This window comes from Trachurus japonicus, chromosome 16 (assembly GCF_045865225.1).
Source record: "Trachurus japonicus isolate A0001 chromosome 16, Traja_1.0".
NCBI lineage: Eukaryota > Metazoa > Chordata > Actinopteri > Carangiformes > Carangidae > Trachurus > Trachurus japonicus.
In genome coordinates, this window is record NC_140922.1 from 11,699,435 (window position 1) to 11,725,282 (window position 25,848).

The 25,848-nt window shown below is 42.6% G+C and overlaps 2 protein-coding genes across 4 annotated transcripts; one reads left to right on the forward strand and one right to left on the reverse strand.

Moving 5' to 3' along the window:
• The first annotated feature begins 150 nt into the window (after window positions 1-150).
• Window positions 151-12,773, forward strand: rbfox1l (RNA binding fox-1 homolog 1, like). Of its 2 annotated transcripts, none has more exons than XM_085801425.1 (12): window positions 151-585; window positions 5,047-5,283; window positions 8,008-8,187; window positions 8,280-8,333; window positions 8,427-8,519; window positions 8,616-8,685; window positions 8,798-8,857; window positions 8,957-9,092; window positions 9,186-9,225; window positions 9,306-9,373; window positions 10,279-10,360; window positions 10,450-12,773. In XM_085801425.1, exons 1-12 carry the CDS (start codon window positions 499-501, stop codon window positions 10,492-10,494), a joined length of 1,152 nt encoding a protein of 383 aa, XP_085657551.1. In that variant the 5' UTR covers window positions 151-498; the 3' UTR covers window positions 10,495-12,773. The 2 variants fall into 2 exon arrangements, with proteins under 2 accessions (XP_085657551.1, XP_085657552.1); XM_085801426.1 differs by lacking the exon at window positions 151-585 and adding an exon at window positions 3,611-3,969.
• A 76-nt stretch (window positions 12,774-12,849) lies between these two features.
• Window positions 12,850-24,565, reverse strand: leng8 (leukocyte receptor cluster (LRC) member 8). Of its 2 annotated transcripts, none has more exons than XM_085801423.1 (15): window positions 24,208-24,565; window positions 21,487-21,619; window positions 20,955-21,155; window positions 20,661-20,738; window positions 20,031-20,451; window positions 19,554-19,725; window positions 19,307-19,477; window positions 18,838-19,086; window positions 18,585-18,749; window positions 18,160-18,448; window positions 17,907-18,008; window positions 17,724-17,792; window positions 17,510-17,639; window positions 17,192-17,399; window positions 12,850-17,098 (listed from the first exon to the last, which is right to left on the reverse strand). In XM_085801423.1, the coding sequence occupies exons 1-15, from the start codon at window positions 24,246-24,248 to the stop codon at window positions 16,936-16,938; spliced, it is 2,592 nt and encodes an 863-aa protein (XP_085657549.1). In that variant the 5' UTR covers window positions 24,249-24,565; the 3' UTR covers window positions 12,850-16,935. The 2 variants fall into 2 exon arrangements, with proteins under 2 accessions (XP_085657549.1, XP_085657550.1); XM_085801424.1 differs by having other exon boundaries at window positions 20,955-21,089; window positions 21,481-21,619.
• Between the last annotated feature and the right edge of the window lie 1,283 nt (window positions 24,566-25,848).

Genomic DNA, 25,848 nt, shown 5'->3' on the forward strand with positions numbered 1-25,848 from the left:
AATAGTCTGGTATTGTACAAAAATGTGTAACAAGCTGTGAGACATCTTGCACGACCAAGTGTGTGAGAGTGAGGGTGTTAAGGTGGTAAACTCAGGGAGAAGGACATGGGCGACTATTTATATAACTCTGAAATGGGACCCTGAGCATGTGTTTCTGTCTGTCAGGCTGCATGATCAACTGATGGACACACACAGGCTCACTTGCTTTCTCTTTCACTGCTCCATATCCTGTCTTTTCCTGACAGGACACTGGTTGTCTTGTGGACTTTCCTTGTTATTTTCTTGTGTAACTCAGCTGCAAGGTTAAACAGAGACCTAACCTTCTTTTCCCTTCGCCCTCTTGGATCTTTTCATTTCTCTTGTTGGGATTTTCTTTCTTTTTTTCTTTCCCCACCTGATTGCCTGCTCTCCTGTGTGCATATCAATCCATCATTTTCCCCCTGCTTTCCTTTCCCATCATCTACTGTTCCCTGTCTCCTTGTGCGTGGGTTTTGGGCTATGCTCTCCTCACCTACTGTGATTCTCCAGCCTTATGGACTGCCTGTCTACCCACAGACAACCACATGCTACCCCAGCATAGTTCAGGTAAAAACTCTCCTTCATTTGATCAGTAAGCTCTTGCCTTGTCTTCGCCAGCCTGCATTGTTAAAAGTCCAGCCTTTCCGCCACATGGGAGCTTTGCAGTTTTAGTCTAAGGTGACCCAGGATCCAGTGGTATACACTTAATGACATTATATCAGTACAAATCTGAATTAAATCTATAGTTTATTGAATTTTGAGCTTCAACTGACAGTTATTGAGAAATCTGCAGCATCTGTCAATTAGTTGGTTCCTAAAATGTCAGAATTTTGAGTCCATGTTGACATGTCAAAGATTAACAAAACCACATGACCCAAATATAATCAGTTTATTATTACAAAACATCCAGAAAATGAGCAAATAGTCACATATAAGAAGATTAAACCAATAAGTTTTGGCATTCTGCTAAAACACACACACATAGATTTACAGACTGTCAGTGTTGCCAGTAAACTATCAATGCATCTCCATTGAGGAGGACAGCATTTAATCAGAATAACAAATCAACGGGGCCTCATTTCCTTGAATCAGTGAGTCACAACTTCTATTTAATTTAGTTTATGATGCATTACTGAATATGACTCAATGTCTCACACACAGGGGTGACTGGAGGAATCACAAATCAAAGAGGCCTGAGTGAAGTAGGCTACACTGATTATGAAAGATATTTTTTATTTTATTCCAAGAACATGTGAGGGGTTATCTTTAGTCCACACAGGTCCCCGTGTGTGTGTGTATGTGTGTGTGTTTGTGTGTGTCTAAGTGTCCCTGACATACCATCAATGCCACAATGCATCTGGTATCTCTCTACCGTGTCTCTGTGCTTCACACCGGCCGTATTTTTAGCCTTCCTCTCCTGAGCAGATAATCACGAGCGGCGATTCTGTCATCTATCTTGTTTTTCTGCTGTCAACTCTACTTAATATAGGTGTTAAACCTACTTCTTGTGGCCTTACCTTTAATTAATATTTAATTATTAATGTATTAACTGAATGTAAAAAAAAATATCAACAACAACTCAATCATGGATTTTGCCATCAGGACAAAAAATATTTCTCCAAAATGCAATGGCACAATAAGATTCATCTTGTAATTAAAGTTACCTTCCTGAAACCTTTTTTGTGCTTTCAGTGAAGTTACAGTCAGTTGTGGTTCTGGGGATGGAGGGAAAAGATTTGTATGATTGACACTGTTTTATTTTAGAGAACTCTGTCCTGTTTCTTTATTATTGAGGGATAGATGGAAAATTGAATATTCAGTTTCATTTAACAAGCTACGTGTTGCTAGCACTTGTAACTTGGCCGGCACTAAAAGGCCACATCTGCAGTCAGTGTCGTCTGTGTGTAAATCCTGTGGCAGCTGTCCCAGCAGGCACCTGGCTCAGAGCTGTTGACCCCTGACCACGAGCTGACAGCTGAGGAGGGAGACGAGAGAAAGAGGGAACAAATGGCAATCAAAAAAAAGCCTGCAAGGAAGAGAAGGGGACACCGTGTCTGTGCGACGCCTGCTGACACCGTGATACAGTCTGTGGGAAAACAAAGTGAGACAGCAGGGCCGAGAGTGACATCTAACAGGCCGCGTTATCTTCACCACCCTGACACTTTAAAAAAAAAAAAATCTATGGCAGGGTTGACATAGTCAGATATTGGTTGTTTCTGGAGATAAATGAGAGATAATACAGCCGAAAGTTAGCGTCAGAGACATTTCCCAGAGTGATAGTTAAGTTTAGCATAGTTAAGCCACCGAGTGACTAAACTAAGACCTGATGGTGTTTGGAGTCGCGGCCTCAGAATGTGTTGTTATGCTGAACACTGAATTAGAAAAGATGACAACATTCAACCAGACCACAAACATTTCTGCTGCCATCAAATGTTACAACCACGCAGTTGCAGTGCAGTTAGTTTCATCACTTGGTTCCTCATTTTAGTGGTGACACACAGGCCCTTGAACACACACAGTGGCTGCATTACATTACAAACAGCCTCATTTCTTATATGAAAGATGATAGACAAATGCTGCTTCCCCCGTTCTCCTTCTTCTCCTTCTTCTTCTTCCTCTGCTTCTTCTCAGATCACAACAAACTCTAATTTAAGAAATGTATGGATTTAGGAACGACATGGTCTGTGGTCTGCATCGTTTCCAGCATTGTTGTTGTTGTTGTTGTTGTTGTTGTATAGAAAACGGTCTCCTCCTTTCCCTCTATTGTTTACCAGCGTCTGCGTATCTCTGATGTTTCACACCTCTGAAGTTCAACAGCTGATAGACAGATATGTGAGACATTAGGAGACGACACAGGACAGAGTTTTAATTACAACAGATCCCTCTAAATCCTAAAGCTGGCTGACAAACTTGTAGCATTTTGCTTGGTAAGCAACACGGAGCTTCACTAAACCCTTGTGAAGAAGGAAATATTGATACTGCAGCGGAAAAACACCCCATGAAGATTAGAACCGCACCAATACATTGGTGAATGTATCGGCATATGTGTTGTCCGACGCAAAAAACAAAAAATAGTGATTGAGATTGCAGTAAAGGTTCCCCAAAATATGTTTACTGTTAGTTTCAGTTAGGTCATTATGGGATCTTTTCTTTCTTGATAAAATTACTGTGATCGAAATGTTAAGTGTTTTAAGAGCATAATTTCAGTCGTCTCCAACACTGGATTTCCAAGAGCTGTAAGTTTCTTTACAGGCTTCAAACTTCTCATTTTGGATAATGTCAAAAATAGGTAACGTTGATATCTCAATAAGATACTTTTTTTTTTCATAGTCCCTGGAAGTGGAACCTGGAAACTTTACCAAACAACAGCTGCACTTTATGAGATTATTTACATTGCGTGTAACGTCTCAATCTATAAAGTGACACACAGATAAATGTACCAGGGCAAAAATGGTAAATTGCACAAAACTGCAAGATACACAAGATGTCAACTAAGTGTATGCAGTGTAAGACTGATGTCATGGGAATGAAGCATTGTTTGGAAAAAAGTCTGCAGAACGTAATAAAACCATGTATGCCTATCAAACACGGTATTCTTAGAGGCGACCTTTAGTGTGATATACTGTCCTGCAACTGGAGGAGCATTTACATTCGTAAATACCTCATCTGGGGGGAAGAGCTGTCTGTAATCTGGGGTGTGTGTGTGTGTGTGTGTGTGTGTGTTAATGAGTGTGTAAAGTGAAGGCAGGGTGGGTGGAGGGAACGGGGTGACTGACAGTTACAGATGACCACAGCTGGTGAAGCCTCCTGGTCCCTTTTGCTCTGGCAAATCGTTTGATTTGATTGGTGGCTGAGTAGAACTTATGGTGCGGTGGGCGGGTGGTCAGCTGGCATTAAAACATGCGGCAGTTGTTGGAAAGTGTGTCAGAGATCGAGGAATGCGGTAAAGGGGTAAGACAATGCTTTTACATCTTAACTGGGTGATTCACGTGTATTGAGGCTGGACAGGATGGCATCCATTTAGATCTGGTCCTGTGTGCACTGACATATTTCTCTGCTTTACTGTCCTGCTGCTGCTTTCTGGAAGGAACTGAAGTTTTGTTTACAGTGCTAAAACAGTTTTTTACTCAGTTGAAAAATAACCTGATTTGAGTAAAATTAGACTGCATGTTTTAAAGTGTTAGTCTTACAATACTTTGATCTTGCTCTTGTTCTTTTCCATATTTCATGTATGAAATGACAAAATGACAAAATGGTGCAAAAATACCTGTCACAGTTTCCCACAGTTCTTTTCTTCAGCTTTCTAAAACTGAAAATGTCCTCTTACTCACATATGAAACCGGGTAAAAGTTGGAGACAAAGACAGAGCCTGGGAATGTCTGTAAATTGTTCTTAATGCATGCCCAGCTATTAATTATTAATCAGAATTGCTGCCATATCCTGTTAATGGACTACTTGTTTCGGCTCAAGCTGCTCTTTTAATTGTAGCATTTGTCATAGAAGTTCAATTTAATGTCTGAGATTAATGAGCAGATGCACTATTCAGAGAGGAAATCCAGTCATTCAACATTATCCTTCCATTGGTTGGGGTACTACTCACAAAAAAAAGATCAGATGTTCACATTTTTAGTTCAGGTAAAGCAGCAAGAAGCACTGGATCCTAAAATTACAACTCAGGATCATCTAATTATCTTTTAATCCTCAAAATCCAAGTCTGTAAAAAAAAAAAAAAAAACCCAGTCTGAGAAAAGATATTTTTTGGCTCACACTTCACTCCAGACCGCTTCCCTCAGAGCAACATTATGATGACACTGACACCAGTTTCTGCTGGGTGAGTTGTAGTGTTAGGTGATCCTCATGTGTACAGTCAGTGGTGTGGTGTGGCCTTTTACTGTAACATTGTGGCACAGTTTGTGTTAAAAGAGCAGAGCAGCTCCAACAGCAACAACACCTGGTGGTTAAGTTTGTTTACACATCTCACACCAGATATGCTCCCCTCCTCTCTCTCTCTCTCTCTCTCTCTCTCAGGGCGGCCCCTCCCAGGAGGCCGGTCCTGGCAGCAGTGACCCCGCCCTGCCCCAGGTCTACGCCCCGCCTCCCTCGTACCCCCCGCCAGGTCAAGGGCCGCCAACATCTGCGGGCAGGCTGCCACCTCTTGACTTTAGCTCTGCACACGCCACCTCAGAGTACCCCGAACATGCCCAGCTCAGAGTCTACCAGGGCCCGCAGCACGACGGGACGGAGGCTCTGACATCCGGCACCACGGTAAGAACAGTCTGTGAACTTGTTCGTGGAATTCACATCACGACAAGAACTTCGTGTCCCAATAAAACCTGATCTTCAGGAAGTTAATATGACAAGAAGCCGATCTGTGGCAGGTAGTCCTTCCTTATGTCCTATCAGAGGAGCGTGGGCCAGATAGAGTTTCCTTCTATATTTAGAGCCCCACCTCCACTGTGATGTCCATGTATGGGAATGCCACTCAGTCTCAGAGCAGCAAAGTGTGTGTGTGTGGGGGCAGCTGAGAGGGGATTTGTTCTTGAAAATAAATCCTCACTTTTCCGTCTCCCTCGTGTCTTATTTAGCTTTAATCTGATTCCAAAACTAAACCTGTGTTGATATTGTGGAGTGTATGAATCATGTTATGTCATGGTTTAGTGGTTCTTTCAGAAAAGATCTTTTATAATGTGAATCAAGGGCTTTAATGGATGACAGTGGAGAATTAATGTGCAGCATATAAAGTCACTAACTGTGATGGATGTTAACTTCAACACAAAGTTTATGTAGGCTACAGTATGTTTATCACACTTTAAGTATGAAGCCACTTTTGTCTCTTAATTGTGTTTAGGAAATCTGACAGTGCAGTGAGAGTATTTGATGTGGTGGGAAATAACTAAAAACATTCACGTGAGAACTGTACTGAAGTATTGTGCTCCATTTTTTCGGTACAAAATGCATGAACTCCTCTACAACACAGAGAGGAAATGTACTTTTTACTCCACTGCATTTATCTGTGATAATTTTCTGATTTTGTATCAGAAAATATGTATAATCATTAAAAATATGTAATAATTTAATGGATGAACTACACAATTTGCAATGGATGAGGTTGAATTATTATTGCTTTGGAAGGTATTTCCTTGGATGACAGTTAACGTTACTCCAGGCATGAAAACATCCAGAGGTGTTTAGTCTGGTCTGTGTGGCAGGTCGGCTCATCTCTCTACCTCCTCTCATAAATGGTGTTTTGTGGCCCCATCTATATATTTTATTACTAGAGCCCCTGACATACACGGGTCCGTGCTGATTTTCGGGGAAAGTTGAGACGTCGCCATGGAGGGAGGGGGTGTAAGGGGGAGGCTGACCAGATGACCCCCTTTCCCCCTCTGAAATATCACTCAGGTCCAGAAACACAAATCTGCATCGTGACATGACACCACTGCCCAACTCAACCCTCCTCTCTTCCTGTCTCCCACCCCGCCACCCCCCCCCCCACTCTAGCTTGTGTCTGTGTGGTGTGTATGCGGGTGGATGTGGTGGTCTGCTGTCTACTGTAATTAGCCGCGGCCGCCCGGCCAGTGTGCTGTAACACAGCGGCCTGTGTCCGTTTATGTGTTTGTGAAACGCCTCCCCCTGTGTGAACATGTCTCTACCCCTTTTCTGTCCATCCCTACTTATCAGTTATGCCCCTTGACAAATGACCTTTAACCTTTGGCAGAAAAGCAGCACCGTGACCCCCCCAGACTGACCCTTGTGGAACGATCTCTACCCCCTTTTGCCACACCCCCCCACCTCCCGCCCCCATCCATCACCCTCTTCCTTTTCAAGCTTTTTGCGCACCCTCTTTGCCTTGTTTATTTTGGTTTTTATTTCATTTTTCACCGCTGCACTGAGGCCTTTCCCACTGTTGATCTGCCTCTTGGTACTAGAATGCTAATACTCAAGTCTTGGAACTGCAATTATTATATTCATCAGAGTTTACATTTTCACACATCGGCACATTTTCCAGTAAAAATTGCTTTTTAAATTCTTTTTTTTCCCTTTCCCCGTTCCCCCTCTTTCTCTCACTGCTGAAGCTCACTGTACTTTTTTTTTTTTGCCTTCCTTGCAGATCTTTTTATTCTCACGTTTTTGTTTGGATTCATTCTTTTCTCTTAAAAATATACTTAACTTTGTTTTTGTTTTTTTGCAATGGTTAATAATGCTGGTTGACCAACACATTCATGCACATACGCACCTGTACATACGCACACACTAGCATCGTGGTGCATTGTGGGATAGTGAATGTTTTGGTGTTGGCACATTAGTCTTTCTGCATGAGGCAGTTTTATTATATTTCATAGGTTATTACAACTGCTTAGATAATATGAGTGCTTAAGACTTGAAGCCTTTCTGGTTTTTCAGGGGAACTTTAACTTTAACTCTCTTTGCCACAGCTGCAGTGAGCATATTATGTAGCTTTAGCACCACATATATAATCTTTATTGGTAGTTGAGTTCAGTGCATTAGCCTTTAAAAACTCTCCTACAGGCATGTATTTAAAGACGCCTCACTAAAATGGAGCCTTTTCACGCCTCCTCACCTTTGCCTGAGAAGGATCACTGGTTGCTGAATGCTCTTTGAACTTTGGTTTGGATCACTTGACTTTATGAAAATGATCTTTGCCTAATGACATGTGATGCTTACGCTGAACTGGATTTTTTACACAAGCAGTGAAACTGTGAAAGATGTTGCCAAATTTGTCAAATTCACTTATTATTTTCTCCCCTTTTCTTTCTTTGCTTTTCTACTGATGCCCTCTCCCCATTTTTCTTCATATCCATCTCATCCCATTCACACTCTTTCCATCTTTTGTTCTCCATCTTTCTGTTTTTGTTTGTTCCTTCACGTCCTCCTCCTTCTCGTCCACTCCTCCTCTCTCCTCGTGCTCACATCCTCTCCTCCTCCTCCTCCTCCTCCTCCTCTTGTTTCATACTTTTTCACGGTCAGGAGGAGGCTTTGGCTCCTGTGACCTCTGACCCACAGTCCCTGAGTGTGTCGGCGTCATCAGGGGGCGGGGCAGGAAGTGGAAGTGATGAAGAGGGGTCAGGTAAGGCCCAGCCAAAACGCCTCCATGTCTCCAACATCCCGTTCCGCTTCAGAGACCCAGACCTCCGCCAGATGTTTGGGGTATGAACTACAAATAAGATGTTACTCCAACTAGCCTCTTGTGTCTCCATTTAATCCCGTTATCCTGACATAAATCCATGTGACCCTTGCAGCAATTTGGAAAGATCCTCGATGTAGAAATTATCTTCAATGAGCGGGGGTCTAAGGTGAGTATCACAGACACGTCATCAGAGTGGAAACCAGCATGACGATCAAAAAGATCAAAACAAAATGAACAATATCACCACACAAACCTGCAGGGCTTTGGATTCGTCACCTTTGAGAGCGCCGCCGAGGCTGACCGGGCACGGGAAAAGCTGAATGGGACGATCGTGGAAGGGAGAAAGATTGAAGTGAGGATTTCCCACAACACATAGGTGTCCATGTTGACATCCACCATGATCATCTTTTATCATAGCTTTGTTTCCCCTTGTTCTTTTTCTTCACAGGTGAATAATGCAACTGCAAGAGTAGTGACTAAGAAGCCCCAGACACCGCTGGTGAATGGTGACATTTCAAGTAAGGAAAACCATCATTCCTGACTGCAGATTTTACATATGAGGGCTGAGGGATTCTGGGAAGTTTTTTTTGTAGTTCCTCATCACAACTGTTTCTTTTTCTTTCTGTGCAGCTTCTGGATGGAAAATCAATCCAGTCATGGGAGCGATGTATGCACCTGAGCTCTACACAGGTAAATACACGTCTGTATATATTATTGTTATGAAGCCATCAACACTGTTCAGTTCACCCTTACTAATTCAATGCTTTTTGTTCCTCCCTGTTTCTTCAGTGGCCAGTTTCCCGTACCCTGTTGCGACTCCCACCCTGGCCTACCGGGGCTCTGCTCTGCGTGGACGAGGTCGAGCCGTCTACAACACGATTCGCTCTGCTGCGGCCACGCCTGCCGCTATGCCTGCCTACCCTGGGTGAGAGTCTGCATCCATATATACTACCTAGTGCCCGGTCAGTATTCATTCACTGCAAAGCATCTGAGTATCATTTTGACTCGTTTTTCACAGGGTTGTGTATCAGGATGGTCTGTACGGAGCAGAAGTCTATGTAAGTATCTGCACTCTGTCACAGTGTTGTTTTGAAACCTGTTGGTGCCGTGCTCATCTGACTTTATTGTTTCCATTCAGGGCGGCTACCCAGCAGCTTATAGAGTGGCTCAATCAGCATCTGCTGCCACAGCAACCTACAGTGATGGGTAGGCACTCAGTCAATGACTTTCCCTGTTTATTATTTGCTATTAGTTTAGCCTTTGCTGATATATAATGTCAGCCACATATCAGTGTGATAATATTCTTGAGGCATTATACACCAGAGAGCACGGATAAGTTCAGCTGACTAAAGGGTTATTCTGGTCACAAATCTTAAAAAAACGAATTTACAAACTAAAATTTCATGTTATGTGTTTATTAAACAACAAAAAGGGAAATATCATTACCAGATGACTCCTAGATAGTTTTACTGACTAGCTTAATTTCTCATTTCACTGGTGATTTGGCACTTTTCAGATGAAAATCACTGTTTTCCTAAAATACAGATGCTTTTGATTCATATTCTCTTGCAGCATTTTCCTTTGTTAAACTTAAGCAGATGCAGATGCTACCGTACTGTTGTAAAGTAACCGTGTTTGTTGCTTAGAAAAGATACCGGAGTGTATATAAAGCCTTTGCACGTTTCTCGCATGCAGCATTTAACAGCACATATTTAACAGTCTGACAACAACTTCGCTATAAGTGCAGGCAGGCAGGCCACCACTTCCAACACCTCTGTGACAACAAAACCAAGAAAAGACAGCAAAAGTTTAACAGCAGAGGCAAAAAGAAGAGAAGTGTCTCTGGGAATCTGGCAATTTAAATTTGATCTGTTGGAATTATTGCTGTTGTTATTATGTTATCAAAATGTGACCATTTATAAGCCAAATAAAAATGTATGCATTTTTTTTGTATTTATGTGTTTCCTGTTGGATTAGTGTTGTATTGCTGGTGTTTGGACTCAAGTTCTCAGCCTCTGTTGTGTCCTGGCTGTGGCCTTGGTGCTATCGTGACATTCACATCTGCTTCTGACTTTTTTTTTTCTTTTCTTTGTCTTTTTTTTTTGGCCCAGATACGGACGGGTTTACGCCACAGCTGCCGACCCTTATCACCACTCCGTCGGACCAACAACAACATATGGAGTTGGTACTATGGTGAGTTGAGTCAAAACATACGCAGCCACTGTTGACAGCCACGTTTGTTGCATGTGCGCTGACACCTGCTGTCCCGCATCTGTCACCAGGCCAGTTTGTACAGAGGAGGATACAACCGCTTCACCCCGTACTGAGCCGGCCAGCGAGGGGCGGAGGTTAAATCGTCTCTCTCGAACTCTGGGATTGGCTGATCTGTGGATGCTGCAGGACAGGTTATGAGATCTGCGATTTTGGAAATGATTTTTACCTCCTGTCTCCATCACAACCTCTCCTCGAGAGACTAAACAGACTGAAGCTGTAAATACTGTAGGACCCAATCGCTGTCCGTTCTACTGAAGAATACATATGTAATATATTCAGGCAGTTGCTTAAAGCCTTTAACAGAGATTGTTTTCTGATTTTCAAGAGTATTAATGTGGGCTAACAGTACACAAAGGGTAGCTGGTGAAAAATACTGTGAGAAAGATTTTTTTGTGGGTTTTTTTGTTTTGTTTTTGTGATTCATATCTGGGACTTTTTCAAGTTTTCACGGGTCAAACTGTACAAAAACGAATCTTTTGTACAATGTTCAATGGCTTATTTTCAGTGACAGATGCGTTGTATTTACTAAACTTGTGTTTGAGTGTGTTGGTGTGTATGTATGTGTGTGTGTGTGTGTGTGTGTGTGAGAGAGAGAGAGCATATGAGTGAGGTAATGCATCAATATTGCACCCAGAGACAGCTGTGACACTGGAATCATAATTACAAACATAGGGGCTAATGTTTATCTGAATGTAGTTGGAATTTCATTTGTGCGTGTGTTTTCTTTTTTGCCTGTTCTAACAATCTACCTCTCATACAATTTTTAGCTTTTCATACAGCTGTCATTATTGATCCTGTATGGTTTTCCGTATCTTTTAAGTCTGCACAGTTTTCTTCTCCTGTCCCTAAATCCTAACAAATACACTAGTTTCTGTTTCTGTAGATCAGTTCCTCACTACCTGACGAGCCTGACGCCTGTTTTCAGCGCTCTCTTTTATTATCAGAGTTTTGATTGATTTCACTGAGCTGCTTTAAACCCTGTTTTACTCAAACAGGTAAGCACGGTTAAGACGCAGCCTTTTTGCTGCTGGCTTTACTATACGAACTGGAGGATTACAGGCCGTGCTTGAACGCCCCAGCTCAATATTTATAATTTAAATGATTCAGCTGTCAGTGCAGAATAACAGCTCACAGATCAGTGTGCAAGAACATAGTGGTCTTCTTCTGCTCTATTCTTCTAATGATGCTTTATTTCACCCTTTGCTGTCACCCTATCTTTCTTCATCCAGACCTGCTGAACGACCTGACGTGTTGATCATTTCTTCTTGGCCTTGTCTTTGTTTCTGTCACACCTCTTTGCTACTGAGCTTGACGTTTACCTCTGAATAAAACTGTTTTCTCTCTTTTCTTTTCCTCTGTCCTTTATTGGGTTTGCTCATTTTCCAATCTGTCTTCTTTTCTTCTTTTTCTCAATTCTGAATTGGGATTAACCACCCATAGAATTACAACTATTTTTAGAGATTGATATTAAAAAAATACTGTCTAGATCACTACATTGATCCTATCTCTGTGTAGAAGTTGAAACGCCGTCTTTCCTTGTAGTTCTTACTCTGTTTCCCACTCTTGCCTCTCTTTCACTTTTAGTGCAGTTTCCTACCTCACGGCCTCCATTCTTCAATGCAGATATTTTTCTTCCTTCTCTGTGTGAAATATACCTTAGTCTATCTTCTTCTTCTAGTTTACTTCACCTGCTACTTTTTCTTCTTTTTAGTAGTTTGACCTGCTTATTGTATATTTTAATATTTCTGCTGTTTCCCAAGCATCTTTCCTCTCTATCTTTGTTTTTGACTTTCTCTCTTTTTGCATGATGCTTTCTGCCTCTCCTGCTTCTGAGTGTTATGTAGGTTTGGCTGTATTTTCTTATTCTTAGTAGCTCTTAGGCAGTTTCCTCTCCTCCTTCCTATCCTCTGTGTATATGGCAATACTATACTAGTCTACATTCTTCTTACTAAAAAGCTTCTTTGAACTCTTTCCTTTACTTTTAACTAAACTGAGTTCAGTCCAGTTTTTTCCTTATTCCTACTGATTGCATGTTGCTTTTGTATTTTACCATTTTCTCTACATATTTTCTTTTCTGCAGTATCCTCTACCATTTTCCTTTCGTTTAAGATTTTCCTTCTAACATTTAACACTAACTTTTCCAGCTACATTCAGTGATTGAAGTCATCTTTTACCTCAAACTTTTAGGTGCAACAAGGGAAATTAGACAGGAAATGTCTTCATTGTGACAAGTAACTACGCTGATCTCTTTATTTCTAGTCTTATGGTGTCACAGGTGCCTCTCACTCCACATTTCTGACATTTCACAATAAACTGTCGATCCAAAACTTGACTCATTCTTGTGCTCCTCATTGTATCCATTTGGCTAAGCCTGTGAATCACAGGATTGATTTAAAAACCAGACCATGTGCCCTTTATACTTATTTTATTAGATTTTTTTCAAAAGATAATATGTACACAATATTCACAAAATGGCAGTATTCATATCAGGTGGTATGGGGAAATGAGGGGTGGGGAGAAGGCATTGTAGATATACCTTCACCTTCAGTTGTTAGTGAGCTGCAACATAAACTATTAAAGCATTGCAGAGGCAATACAATACTTACTAGTGAGAGTGACTAGTTGCACACGGCAAACGGTCACAAACATACTCAACATTAAAGGAAAAGAAGAGAAGATGAGAAGAGAACAAATACTGGTTAGAGAAGTGTAGGAGAGAGCGGGAGAGGGGAGAGGACAGCATGCGGGGAGGAAGGGGGGGGCGGGGGGAAGAGGGAACAGAGACAAGATCAACTCAAATGAAAACGAGTTAAAGGGGAAATGGTGGGAAACGATGGGAGTTCTTCCAGTGCCAATTATCAAGGAAGGAGTTACAAAGACTGATGGAGATATACAGTAACATGGGAGCAAACAATACTGAAAATATGACTCAAGCATCGGAGGGGGGAGAAAAGAAAAAAAAACAAACATCCGAAATGAACATGTGTATTGTTAGTCATCTGGGGTGGATTTTCTAATAAAAAAGAAAATAAAAAAGAGTAAAGCTAACATCCTGGTCTGTTTCAACCTGAGACATCAGATGTACGCACTTTAACCCTGTGTAAAAAGTTCACATTTACACAAGCCTAAGGCAACAAACTATCATCACAGCCTGCATAGCTCATAACATGTAAAGAAACCAAGAGGTCATTCTTAGCATGGGAGCACACACCAGCCAGTCAAATAAAAAAAACTGTTCCAAAATATTCTAAATGCAGATGAATTTCAGCATGTTCTGTATGTCCAGATGCATTTTAGATTATGAGTGATAAATCTTTAAAAACTGGACTTCAATATACAACTGAGCAAAGTCTATTGAGCAAACACAAGTCAAATGGTTCTTAAGAATAAAACAAACTGGGTGGAAAAAAAAGACCTTATTGCCACATTTTTTTTGCAGAAACTTAACTCAAAAATGCAAATGCATCTGGACAAACAGAAAAAACAACACTGCAAGTTTCTCAATCCTCAAACAATGTTTAAAACTAAACAGGTATCAAGTTGCACAATGACATTTTTTAAATATTGGGGTTAGCAGCAAATCACATTAGCAGCAGATTCAACATTTTCACATTTCATTACGTGAGGCTCCCATGTATTTTTTTTTTATATCAGCTGTGTGGCTTCAACTTGAGTGGGTCAAACCAAGACTTGGATTGCTCACAATTCACTCTCTCCGGCTGGCGTCTGGAGGAGGTTCGCCCACTTATCATCGCTCCATGTGCTCCTGCAATGCAGCAGTGCTACGAGCTGAGGAATGAGAAGTCTGGTGGTGCGTGAGAGAGGTTCAGGGAATGAGGGGAGGGAAGAGCAAAGAGGACAGGGGATCAGGTAGATGAAGGGGGAAGAAAGAAAACATGTTGAGATCATTGTCATTACATAGTATTTGCTGAAATAATGGTTAACAGGTGAACAAAAACGAAGTGATGATCCAGGTATTAACAAGCACTTTGTCAACTTGATGGAAATTTCTTTGCCTATGCTGCAAAGCAGGCAAGTGACAAGATGTACCGTGTTTTGTTTTTGCCTGAAGAAAAAAGGACAAAACCATGTGTTTCTTATCAGCGGGATTTGAGAATGACATCTTGCCAAAATTTGGTCAGAGTTTGTATTCGTTTACAGGAAAAACCTACCACTGGCAAATCATGACGTCCTACGCTATATCAACTGCAATGATGCTGACAAAAGACATTGCACATAATCCAATCCAGACCTGTCTGCATGAAAGTTTACATATTCACATAAATGGTCTATGAGTTTTGTGTAACCCAGGAGAAAAAAAAAACTATTCACACTTACCCATGTGTGAAAATAAAAATAAACTATGCACAAACTGAAAAGAGATCACATCAATATTATACAATATTTACAAAAATAAACTATTTAGACAAGTAAACATGTAGATTGTACAGCAGGCCTCTCCCAACTCGTGCTCTGGTCAGTTACACCAAAGATATAAATACCATGGGCTCAATGTTTCTACGGTGGTAAATAATACTGTTAAAATATAACTCAAATTATTTGGAACAATGTGAATCTGCGTTTTAAGTTTCAGCAAGATCTTTCATTACGAGGATCCAAATTGTGGGATACGACTGAAAGAAGCTTAAAGTTTTTGAAATGTTCTGTTGGTTAGGGTCCCATCACCTAAGAGAGCGCGCGCACCACTACCAATATTATTGCAGGTCCTGAAAAGCAAAACCTGAAGGAAAAAGGCCAAATCACATAAAGAGAAACTTATTCTGCTACAATTCCACCACCACTTGGATTAATTGTTCTCTGTTCCAGAGTGAGACTACATTTACTGCTTTTATTTTAGGATATTATTTCATTTCTCCTGAAAATAGACATAAAAGCACAATGCTGCACTCCACTTAAATCTCTCTCTTTATTAAATCACTGTCTACATCCGTTTAAAACTGATCTGCATTGAAATACTTCATGTCATTCAAACAGCAGTCAACACCTATGCAGTAATATTTCTGGGATCTTATTGACTCTGCCTTTCAGAATTTTGTCAAATCTGTGGTGCTACTTGATTTGTCCAAGGTCAACCTGTCAATTTTCATGAAACTGATTGCAGCTCCATAATTTGTTTTTCCTTTTTTTCCCCGAGAAAGGCCAATACTGCTGTCCATAAAATGCAAGACTTAAAACATTCAACAAAGAAGAGATGTGAGGCAACATCTGTTTTGTTGTCATCCACCTCCTTCCAGAGAAGTCCCTCTCTCTTACCAGCCTTGCAGAGACCAGAGCCAGACTGCAGCATACAAACCACTCATTTGTGAATAAGCAGCATGTTTCCCTCGATGCTCCGTGCTGCACAACCTTCGGCTGGACTTGTAGATTCCAGCTTAGCTGCCCGTTTCTTCTGAAGAGCAGCTTGTGAGGTTAAGACGGACGTCATTACTGGGCTTCGCTGTTGATCACGGTGTGCTGGCGGCATTTTCTACCTGAGGATGATGCAAACTTCCTCTCTGTGGCTGCTTTGATTCTGGAGATGGAGCTCAGCTTCCAGGATATGGAGGAGTGAGGATAAACGTGATGAGGAACACTTGCCTGCATCCTTTATCATACACAATGTCATTGGTTGTGACTTCTTTCCGGTGCTGGTCAACCATTTCATAACTTAGACCAACAGATGAATACTACTTGATTCAATCAGGAACGAGACTTTAGACACAGGTCCATAGCTTTCTCAGGCCATAAGGTTGGGGACAAGGGACAGGACGCACAACCAGCTGTAGATACACTGAGGTAACAGGATGCAGGGCGGGACATACAAACCACCATCTCTTCTTTCAGACACTGCTGCCATCTTCTCATCGCATCATCTCACAGTCTTTTAAGAGGAAACGCTGACTTGCTTCCATAGGCTTGACTTCAAACAGCAGAGAACCCCAGGATAAGTGACGTAAAGAGGGGCTGTTTGTGTTTCCCTTTTGATTGATGGGACTTGATTCTTCAGGTCTTGGAGCTGTTGACTTGAGGAAGGAAAAAAACATAACAGAACACTGTTAGCTTTGACATCTGACGGTGGTAAAGGAACAGGAACCATGAGGGGCAGCGCTTCCCTGATCTGGCTCTCTGACTAACTGGCCTGTAAGCGCTGAGACTATATGATCCCAAATCTAATCTGTTGATTCACTTTCCTGGCATCATAAATGTAGTGAGATAACATGGGGATTAGAATAACTAACAATAGTTGAGTGATGGTGTGTGTGCAGGCCTTCTTCCTCAAGTTTAACAACAGTTCCTATCTCAGATTCATTCTGAAATCTAGGTCTTGCAGCAGAGTATGTTAGTGTGCATTTTTCTCTATGGGTGTTCAACAGGTGTTAGTCTGCCCCTAGTCTTTCTGAATTGGCTGAGGTGTCTGAAGTGCAGTGCATTGAATATGCAAGAATCTATGAGGGTCCCTTAGTGTCTCCCTTTCTGTGCTACCACCACCCCCCTCAGGATGCAGCCAAAGCGGCTGTGCTGGTTTTGCAGTCTATCTTTTCGGGGTCAGATTGAAAGAAGGTGACACCTAGCCCAGTAAGAAATGCCATACAGGAGTCTAAACAAGGGAAGCCCAGAGAGGACTGCACATACTGCACCGGCAAATCGGGCCTGAACCTGCAGAGAGAAAGAAGAAAGAGAAATATAGGTCACCACATAAGTTATGAGGGCCCACATTTTGTGAATGCATCCACCTGGAACATGACTTACGTTTTGACCATGGCCCGAAGTGCAATCTTTCTTTCCCTCTCTACAAACTTGTCAATGAGGTATGAAGCCATACGTGGGGCTTCAAGGTAGAGCTTAAAGAAACGCCGGAAGTTTCCCAATGCCCATGCAGCACGGAGTGCAAGGGCATGAGCCACACAAACATCTGCCCGCAGTGCTGGAGTCAGGTACACCAACTCAGTGGTCAGATCTGGAGGGGAAGGTGAACAATCACAGGTTAAATGTGAGGGAACATCTACGATGGGTGAGAACACATAATATGCACTGTCCAATAGTGACAAAATATCAATGAGAGCATACCTCCAGAGTTTCTGGTGAAGATATAATACAGCAATCTATATGCCGTAAACTCTCCTATGTTCTCCGAGGGATTATCCTTGTACAGGGCCTTCAGCTGGGTCTGACATTGATTGAACTCCTCATGGTCTCCCTAAAGAGGATTAATATTCAGGTTATATTAAATGTACTGTTGTGGTGTTCAGCTAATAAAACTGGTAGAAGTTAAATGACTCACCTTTTCGAGAGCAATACGTGCATGGCACTCATATACCTCGACTGTGAACTCAGTTCGCACCCCTTGGACCTGAATAGTGACAGATAAAGGGTTTTTTTAAAGAAGAAAAACATACCCATACAGAATCTGACTCTAAGGAGACAAGAAGAGAGGGACAAAAAAATCTATGTAAAGATAACCAACCGTGAGGTCTTGTCGTATGGACTTCATCTGCTCACAAGCGTAGGTATAGTCCTGGTTGTTTTTCCAGTGGGCCTTCACAGCCAGCAAAGACTTTCTGAGCACCTAACAATGGAAAAACATTGCTATACATCAAAGACTGGGACTTTGTGGTCTGATTAAGGAGGTTCAATTGTGCACACACAGTAAGGAGGCCTGAATTATATTAACTACACTGAGGAGACTATAACAACAGGGATGAAAGAGAAGGACTTACATGTACAGGGCGCACAGTGGAAGGGTCGGGGGCACAGGTGAGCCTCAGGTAGTGTTTGGTGATGTCCTGACAGGTTCCCACAATGGGGCAGTCCTCCCAGCTCAGGCACTCTTGTGTCCCATCGGGCAGGTCCAAGGCGTTGATGGAGAGCACCAGGGGCTCTGAGCGCAGCTGCTTGTGGAAACGAGCTGCTCTGCTCTGCTTCTTTGCTTCTCTGTTGGGGTCGTGGAAATCCAGACCAGCACTTCCACCTTTCCTCTTCTTTCCAACACCAGCCTCGTCCATGTTTCTAGGAGAAAAGGGAAGTTATTCACAAGCCATCCCTATGGCGTGGGGTAGTGAAAACTAAATGGTGATGAATGAGGACACAAAAGTCCTGATAAGATGATTCGCCATTTTTGTAACAACATATTAAAAATAATTACCGTCTTCCTCTGTTTGCTTTTCCTCCTCTTCCTCGTCCTCTCTCTCCACCTCCTCGTCCTCTGTCCCTGTCATTACCACGACCACGGCCTCCTTTCTGATTTCTCCTTGATAGCTGAGGTCGGAGGTCACTGGAGATGCTGCTGTCTGACTGTGAGCCGGAATCACTGGAGGCACAGAGGCACAAGAAATTTAGAAAGGAATCACACCCAGCAGCTGCAGTCTCCAAAGAAAAGGGGGCAAACGGTGTCTCACCTTCGCCTATGCCTTTGGTTGCTGCGATCCCTGTGTCGGCCATGTGAGGGGGATGGGGAGCGCGAGGAGGAGCGAGATGAACTAGAGGATGGACTCCTTTGAGAAAATATATTCCTGTAGTGGCCCAATCTGTGTCCACCACCCCTGCCTCTTGAAGCTGCAGCCGCCGTACTTCCACCACGGCCAATTGAGTTATCTGACGTTCTCTGGGATGTGACAGATTCCCAACGAGACTGCTTTACCTTTAGTCTACAAATAATAACAAAAATGATAATAATTTAGAAAAGAACATTTTGTTCAACCTGCAGGCAACAATTTGACAAAACTGTTCAGAGCAAAGAAATACATATAAAAGCATTGCAAATTAGTATTTGTTTAACTTTTAGCCTGAGTGCTGCTATTTTGACTTACTTCATAAGATTTAAAAATATAATTAACATTTGTTCAAGTAAACCACAACAAAACTCACTCTGGCAGTGGTTCACGAGTCCAGTCAATAGTGTAAGCAGAGCCATCTTTTAACCGGTCCTGCAGGACTTCCTTAAGCACCTTCTCTGTGCGATCTTTGTCCTCCTCCGACTCGCAGGCTGTAAAACAGCGCTGCACATATTCTTTCATGGCTTGGGGCCAGTCCTGGGGTCTGGAGCAAATATATTCAAAGTAAATATGTTTTTCATATAAAAATACAGAAATCAATGGAGGAGGTCAGTTCTTACCGTGTCTGAGCACCTCCAGGTGCAGCACTGGCAGTAGCCGGGGAGGAGGGCGCTGGATTCAATCCTGAAGGCTGCTCGCCCGGAGGGAAAGCCTGATTGGACACTGGACCACACTGAACCTGATAGGGCCTCTTGGGAATATTGAACTTCACAGAAGATGTCCCAGGAGCTTCTGAACACAACAGGAAGGAAAACAATTAAGACATAAAAACTAACAGAACAGTTTGCATAACTAAGAGTTTTCTGCCTTCTGTCCACAGCTGCATGCTTTAACCTGAAGCAACTTTCTTTTTCTTTTATAGTTTTTCAACATTCCTGAAACTAGCCAGTAATTAAACACACTCAAATACTAAATTTAATATAATAATAATTATGATAGGTATAAAATGTGTCAGCTGCATCAGATAGCTCACACCCACATCAAACTCATTCAGCCAAGAAAACATTAAACATGTTGTCATCATCAGTAAATCTTACGTTTCATGCGGTGCCAAAGTTGTTGTCCTTGTTTTTGGTTTTTGGTTTTGTTGCCGTCTCCTCTGCCTAAGCCTGGTACATACTGGCTTGGCTGCTGGGAGTTATTCTGAGAGGGCTGGTAGGTGTTCTGGGCCTGAAAACCCTGGCCATAATTAGGCCTTCCCTGGGAGTGATTGTAGATTTGCATTTGGTTGGGGTCACCTGGTGGGTATGGCATGGAGTTGTTGGCACTGTAAGCATTTTGTGATGGGGGAGGGGGATACTGGGAATTGGGTGGGGGAGGAATAGGTGGGGGTGGGGGAGGAGGGGGTTTCTCCGAGGTGGTTGGGCTCTGGGGTGGCTGGGGATTGGCAGGGGGAGGGGGTTGTGGTTGAGAAGGGTAGCTAGGGGACTGGTCTTCCATGCCTGGTACTGGAGGAGGCTACAATAAGACAAAAGGAAAAGACTATTAAGCTGTAGGAAAAAAATCCCAAATAAATAAAAGAGCAAATATGTTCTGTCACAGTGAAATGGGAGGGGAACATTTAAAAGACTGACATAGGCTCACTGTCAAAATTTAAATCTATGATTTTACCCCTGACATAATTTCAGACTTTTTTTTCTCCAACTCAACAAAACCTTGTTACGTACCTGTCCATTGGAGGTTGGTGTTCCTGGGTAAGGCCCCGGGGGCACCCCATACTGGTTTGGAGGATAAGCAGCTCCATACTGGAAATTCAGAAAAGACCATGTTGTCATTTGTGTCACTTTCCCTATTTGTACCCAAGTGTACCTTAAGAGCTATATCCCCATCCATTAGCATCAGCTGTTACATTCAGAGACGCAGAAAAACAAGCTAACAGTGCTGAACAACAAGTTGATCAGATTTTATTAAAAGTTGTTATGGTAACATGTTTTAGAGCAAAAATTCCTGTCTCTACTTACTGGACCCATGGGGTAGTAATAGTTATAGGGGTATGTGTATCCAGGATAGGGCTGCTGGGTCTGCTGGTACCATGGATAGTACTGCTGCTGCTGCTGCTGCTGCTGCTGTTGTTGCTGTTGTTGCTGTTGTTGCTGCTGCTGCTGCTGCTGCTGTTGCTGCATGGCAACAGAGTCTGTCACTGCTGGCTGGAACTGACCAGTCTGAAATCACACACATGCACACATTACCATAGTTATAACAGGGAATATAGAGGATGTTCTGCAAACAGGCCCAGAAAAGTCGATTCAGTAAGAACTTTAAATTCAATGTTTATGAAACTACTAACAAAACCAACACTGTATAGCATATCAAACATCACACTTTCCCCAGCTTATATTGGCAAAATGCCTGACTTGCACTGCATTTGCCATGTCAGTTTTGACATATCAATTCTGTATCACAGAATAAAAGGGGTTTCTGTACAACTTCTGTAGAGGCATAACAAAAAAACAAGAGGTAATTCAAGGGCATACTGCTACAAAACACACACACCTCTGCTGTGGTCCGGTTGGCCTGTGTGGTCTTAGCAGCACTCTGACTCTTGTTAATGGATGCTAGTGCTTGTCTAGCTTTCTCCCATTCTGGGTTTTCATGAACCTGGCCATCTCCGGTAGCACCATAGGACCTGTTATCAACACAACATTAGTCAAGGCTTCTTCAGAATCTAAAACAGGCACTCAGTTGTCAGTTGATTAGCAAAAGCTAAACCAAGCTGGCACGTCAGTTCATTAAGAAACCCTACCTTCACGAAGATCTCAGTGTTCACTCTCCAAGAACCCGACAATTAAAGATATTCAGTCGACCGTACAGTTATTCTTGAGGATTAAGTTTGTAGAGCTATTGAATTATTTGAAGCGTCGTTTTGCAGACAGGTATTTTCTGCTGTGCTGTGAGCGCAGATTTAACAGACATAAGATAACCTATGCCCCTCGTTGAATAATGCAATTTTATCAACTGAAATACAGTCAACGGCTCATTCCAGAACTGATTTAAATTGTAACGTTAACGTTTCTCTTCAGTCTCACGTGCACAACAGATCACGTATTATATCGAAAACTGTCTGCAATATATTCACTACAGTCCATTTGGCAGCATCGTACGTGTATTAGCTGACCCATCCGGGTTAAAGTAAAGACAAAAGCGACAAAAGTCGTCAAGATCACACTGTAGTCGACGCGAAGCTTGCCCTGTTTTTGTTCAGCTAAAAGGAATAACAGTTACGTTACTGTCTGCTAACGTTAACTTAGTAACGAGACAAACAGCACCAGTGACCTCATCTCTTGACATAACCCGAAATATAACATATCTTGTCTCTAAAGATATTATGCAAAATAACAGATGTTATAAGCAGATCACGGGTTAGCTCTCTGTTAACCAGGTCAACGGCCTGCGTGTTGCTAACATTTGACAACACCCTGAGCTTAGCTGATTACCACTTACTCTAATATGAAGCTGGTGGTCACTGCTTTATTAGCACTATCATATAACTTTGTGCGACTCTCGCCTCTTTCACTTAGGGCGTTTTCACACCTGCAGTTGTTCCGATTCAGCAACTAAACCGATACAACTGTTGCGTTCTTTTTTCTGGGCCGTTTGTGTTCACATTGCATGATTCTAAAGCGGTACAGCGCTTTGCGCTGTGGAACAGCGCCATAGCAACGGCCCTAACAACACCCCATCAGCTGATCAGCAACAATGGCAACAATGAACCGCGGGCTGACTTGCAGTAGTGAGGAGGTTCAATTTCTTATTAATATTTGGGCAGACGAGTAGCCTATTTAGTTGAAGTTCAATTAAAAAAAATGCCCAAGCTGACTGGTTTATGGCTGGGGCGAGACCTTGAAGTATGCCTATAATGTGCTATAGCTACAAATGTAGTCTAATAGGCTACATTATTATTATTTATTATTATTATTATTATTATTATTATTAGCTAGTGACCAAGCGTGCTGTCCGCTGTCTCAGTGCTGACACGTGAATGAATGACAGAGCGTGTCACTGCCCGTGAGAGAGAGAGAGACAGAGAGAGAGAGAGACACAGAGAGAGAGAGAGGGGTGGTCAGGTTGTGTTGGTCAAGCTGTGTTTTCAGTTTCAGGTGTCATAGTTATGTCAGATGAATTGTCCTCTAACACAGCCATTCTCAACCTTGGGGTCCCTCCCGACCCCAGTTGATGTGGCTGGAGGGGGCGAATGAACGACATGTTTCTTGGCATGCATTGCTGACCTGGGCATTGTTTCTTAATAAATTAGAAAAACTTTTCTTGTCATTCCCCTTTTCCGTGCATGGTTGAAGGAGATTGCATCCACGCTCCACTCGCTCCTGCGCCGACAGGTCCACGCATGTCACATAAACCAGCCCGGGTGTGTGGACACCGCATCAACTCGCCACCCGCATCTATTTAAACTCCGTCGCTTTGTTTTGTTCTTTTGCCCTGATGAAAACCTCCAGGTCGGAATATTGGCCATGGAGACAAAACTACAGCAGCCAATTATTTTTTTCAGTGCAGGGATCAAGAACTAAAAAGGCAAAAAAAAAAACCCACCGCGGACAGCGCTGCGCTTTATCCATCATGCGTTCACACCGGCGTGTGTGTGTTTGTGTGTTGGGGCGGGGGGTCGCGGACAGCAGTGCATGTGAAATTGGGGGTCGCGACTCAAAAAGGTTGAGAACCACTGCTCTAACACACCCTACAGTTTGACTCTTTTTTTCTTCTAGTAAACGGGCACCGTAGCATGACTAGTTATAGGGGTTGTTTGCGGAGCTCTGACCGGTGCTGATCGCCGCGGGTCAGCTTGGAAAGGCTGGTGGACTCGTGGCTTGAGTTTGCGTCTTTCTTTTCTTTTGGCCACCAGCTTTCCTGTTTTAAGGCCAAGACGACACGCTGCTGATGCTCCATTATGTTTTTGGGGCAGTTGCCCGTGGTCCTCCTCCTCCGGTTGCCAGGTAACCAGTCAATTTGTTCCGATACATGTGTCGGTTGCGTTCTCACTACAAACGAACCGCTCCAGGGCTCGGATGGAAACGAGCCGAGACCGCCTCTCCCAAGCGATCTCGGCCCGCTTGTTTTGTTCCGCATCGAGCGCGATTGCTGTGTTCACATCTGACCAAACGAACCGATATATGACGTAAACGCTCCCTGTTTCGGAACAAATGGTCAGGTGTGAAAGCGCCCTTAGTTTTGTGAAAAATATGGCCAGAAAATGCGACCTACCAGTTCGTTGCTGGGGTTGCTTGTGTCGTGTTGGCCGCCATTTCGCCACAGATCTGGGTTAGCGCTGGGAGCTAACGCTAACACAGCGTAGGCTAGCGAGAGGGTGGGCTAACGCTAACGTTAGCGTTAGCTCTCCTGCTACAGCCAAAGGTAAACAAGATGAAGTCGGACACGATGTCAACTGTCCGGTTAAACCAAGCGCAGTCAGACGACCTGAAGAGCACCACTTACCCTGACAAAATAAACGGTGATATATTTATTAGAGATACAAATTTAAAAATAAAGTTAACATTAACATATTTGCTTCTTTCTACGTTAGCGACTGACTTCGTCTGACCAGACTGTGCAGATACAAAATGGCAGATAAGTTAAACTGGCCAAGTCAAGTGACGTCCTGTACTAGAGTATGGGGTTTTTTTGCCCAGAGTAGCTCCTGTCAGGCAGAACCTTACAGAACCTCCTCCCGGCGCTGGCCCCGCCCCCTCCGAGGTCCGCCAATCAAATGCCTACTTTGCACAAAGGTCAGACTCGTATTCGGCATTCTTCCTGTCAATCATTACATGCCTGCGGAGCTAAACACGGGGCAGGAACTCTCTAAAAACAACACTTTCCTAAATTGTTTAGTTGGTGAAAAGGAGAAGAAACTTGACTACATTCTCTAACCTATAATCTTTATGAATCACCAGATATCCATGCAGTCATAATTAATAACATTAATAACATTATAACAGCAGGTAAGGGTTAGGGGTTAGGTGTAAAACTGGGCAGCAATAATTTTACCCTAAATAATTCCTATCTGTTTTTACCCCCCTAAGAATTATAGATCTTAAATCTACTCTCCCACAAGGTTAGTCTACATACATTTTCCCTCTCCCTTCTCGTGAAGCACACACAGCTGCAGGATATGTGTTTGTGTCGCCTGCTGTGTGCATTACATAGAAGGGAGTCATTTCCTGTCAGAGAGTCTCTCCCACACTTAATCCCCACAATTATTATAGAGGTCTCTATGGAGGTAGGATTTCTTGTGAAGTGTGAATTATGTTTAAAACTGCTCCAAGGTTCATGAATGAGTTGCTGTTTCACAGCAATGAAAAGTAGATCTTACAATACCTTTTTAAGGACATGTTCCTCTGTGGTACAATTTGGTACCAAATTAAACAAAACATTTCTGTCTGTAATTTCAGAAGAAAGTGTTTTACACCACAACCGTGAATGGAGGACTCATGACCTCTGACATACACATAGGCTATTTCAACTAGGGCTATCACACTTTTGTGGGAAAAATCCAGTTTGATTTTAGGGGCACAGCTTTAAAATAACTTAAATACTGTATTAACTGTAATTTCCAGTCCATTTCTCACAGTGAATGAAATCATGTGCCAGCTGAATGAATAATTTGTTCCCATTGTTGTACGTCAGTTACATCATCGCACAAATATGTTGAGCATTTGTGACAATCTCACAAACAATGACTCACAGCGGCGCTATTGTATGAATACCTAGGGTTTTGTGAACCCTCTGTTTCTTTAACCCACGAGAGGAAGCTTGATAATAGCCTACTCCTACAAGCCATCGTTGCTCCACTGCTGTTGTTGAAACCAAATTCAGGCAATTTCTAGTCTTTTTTATTTTTTATTTTTA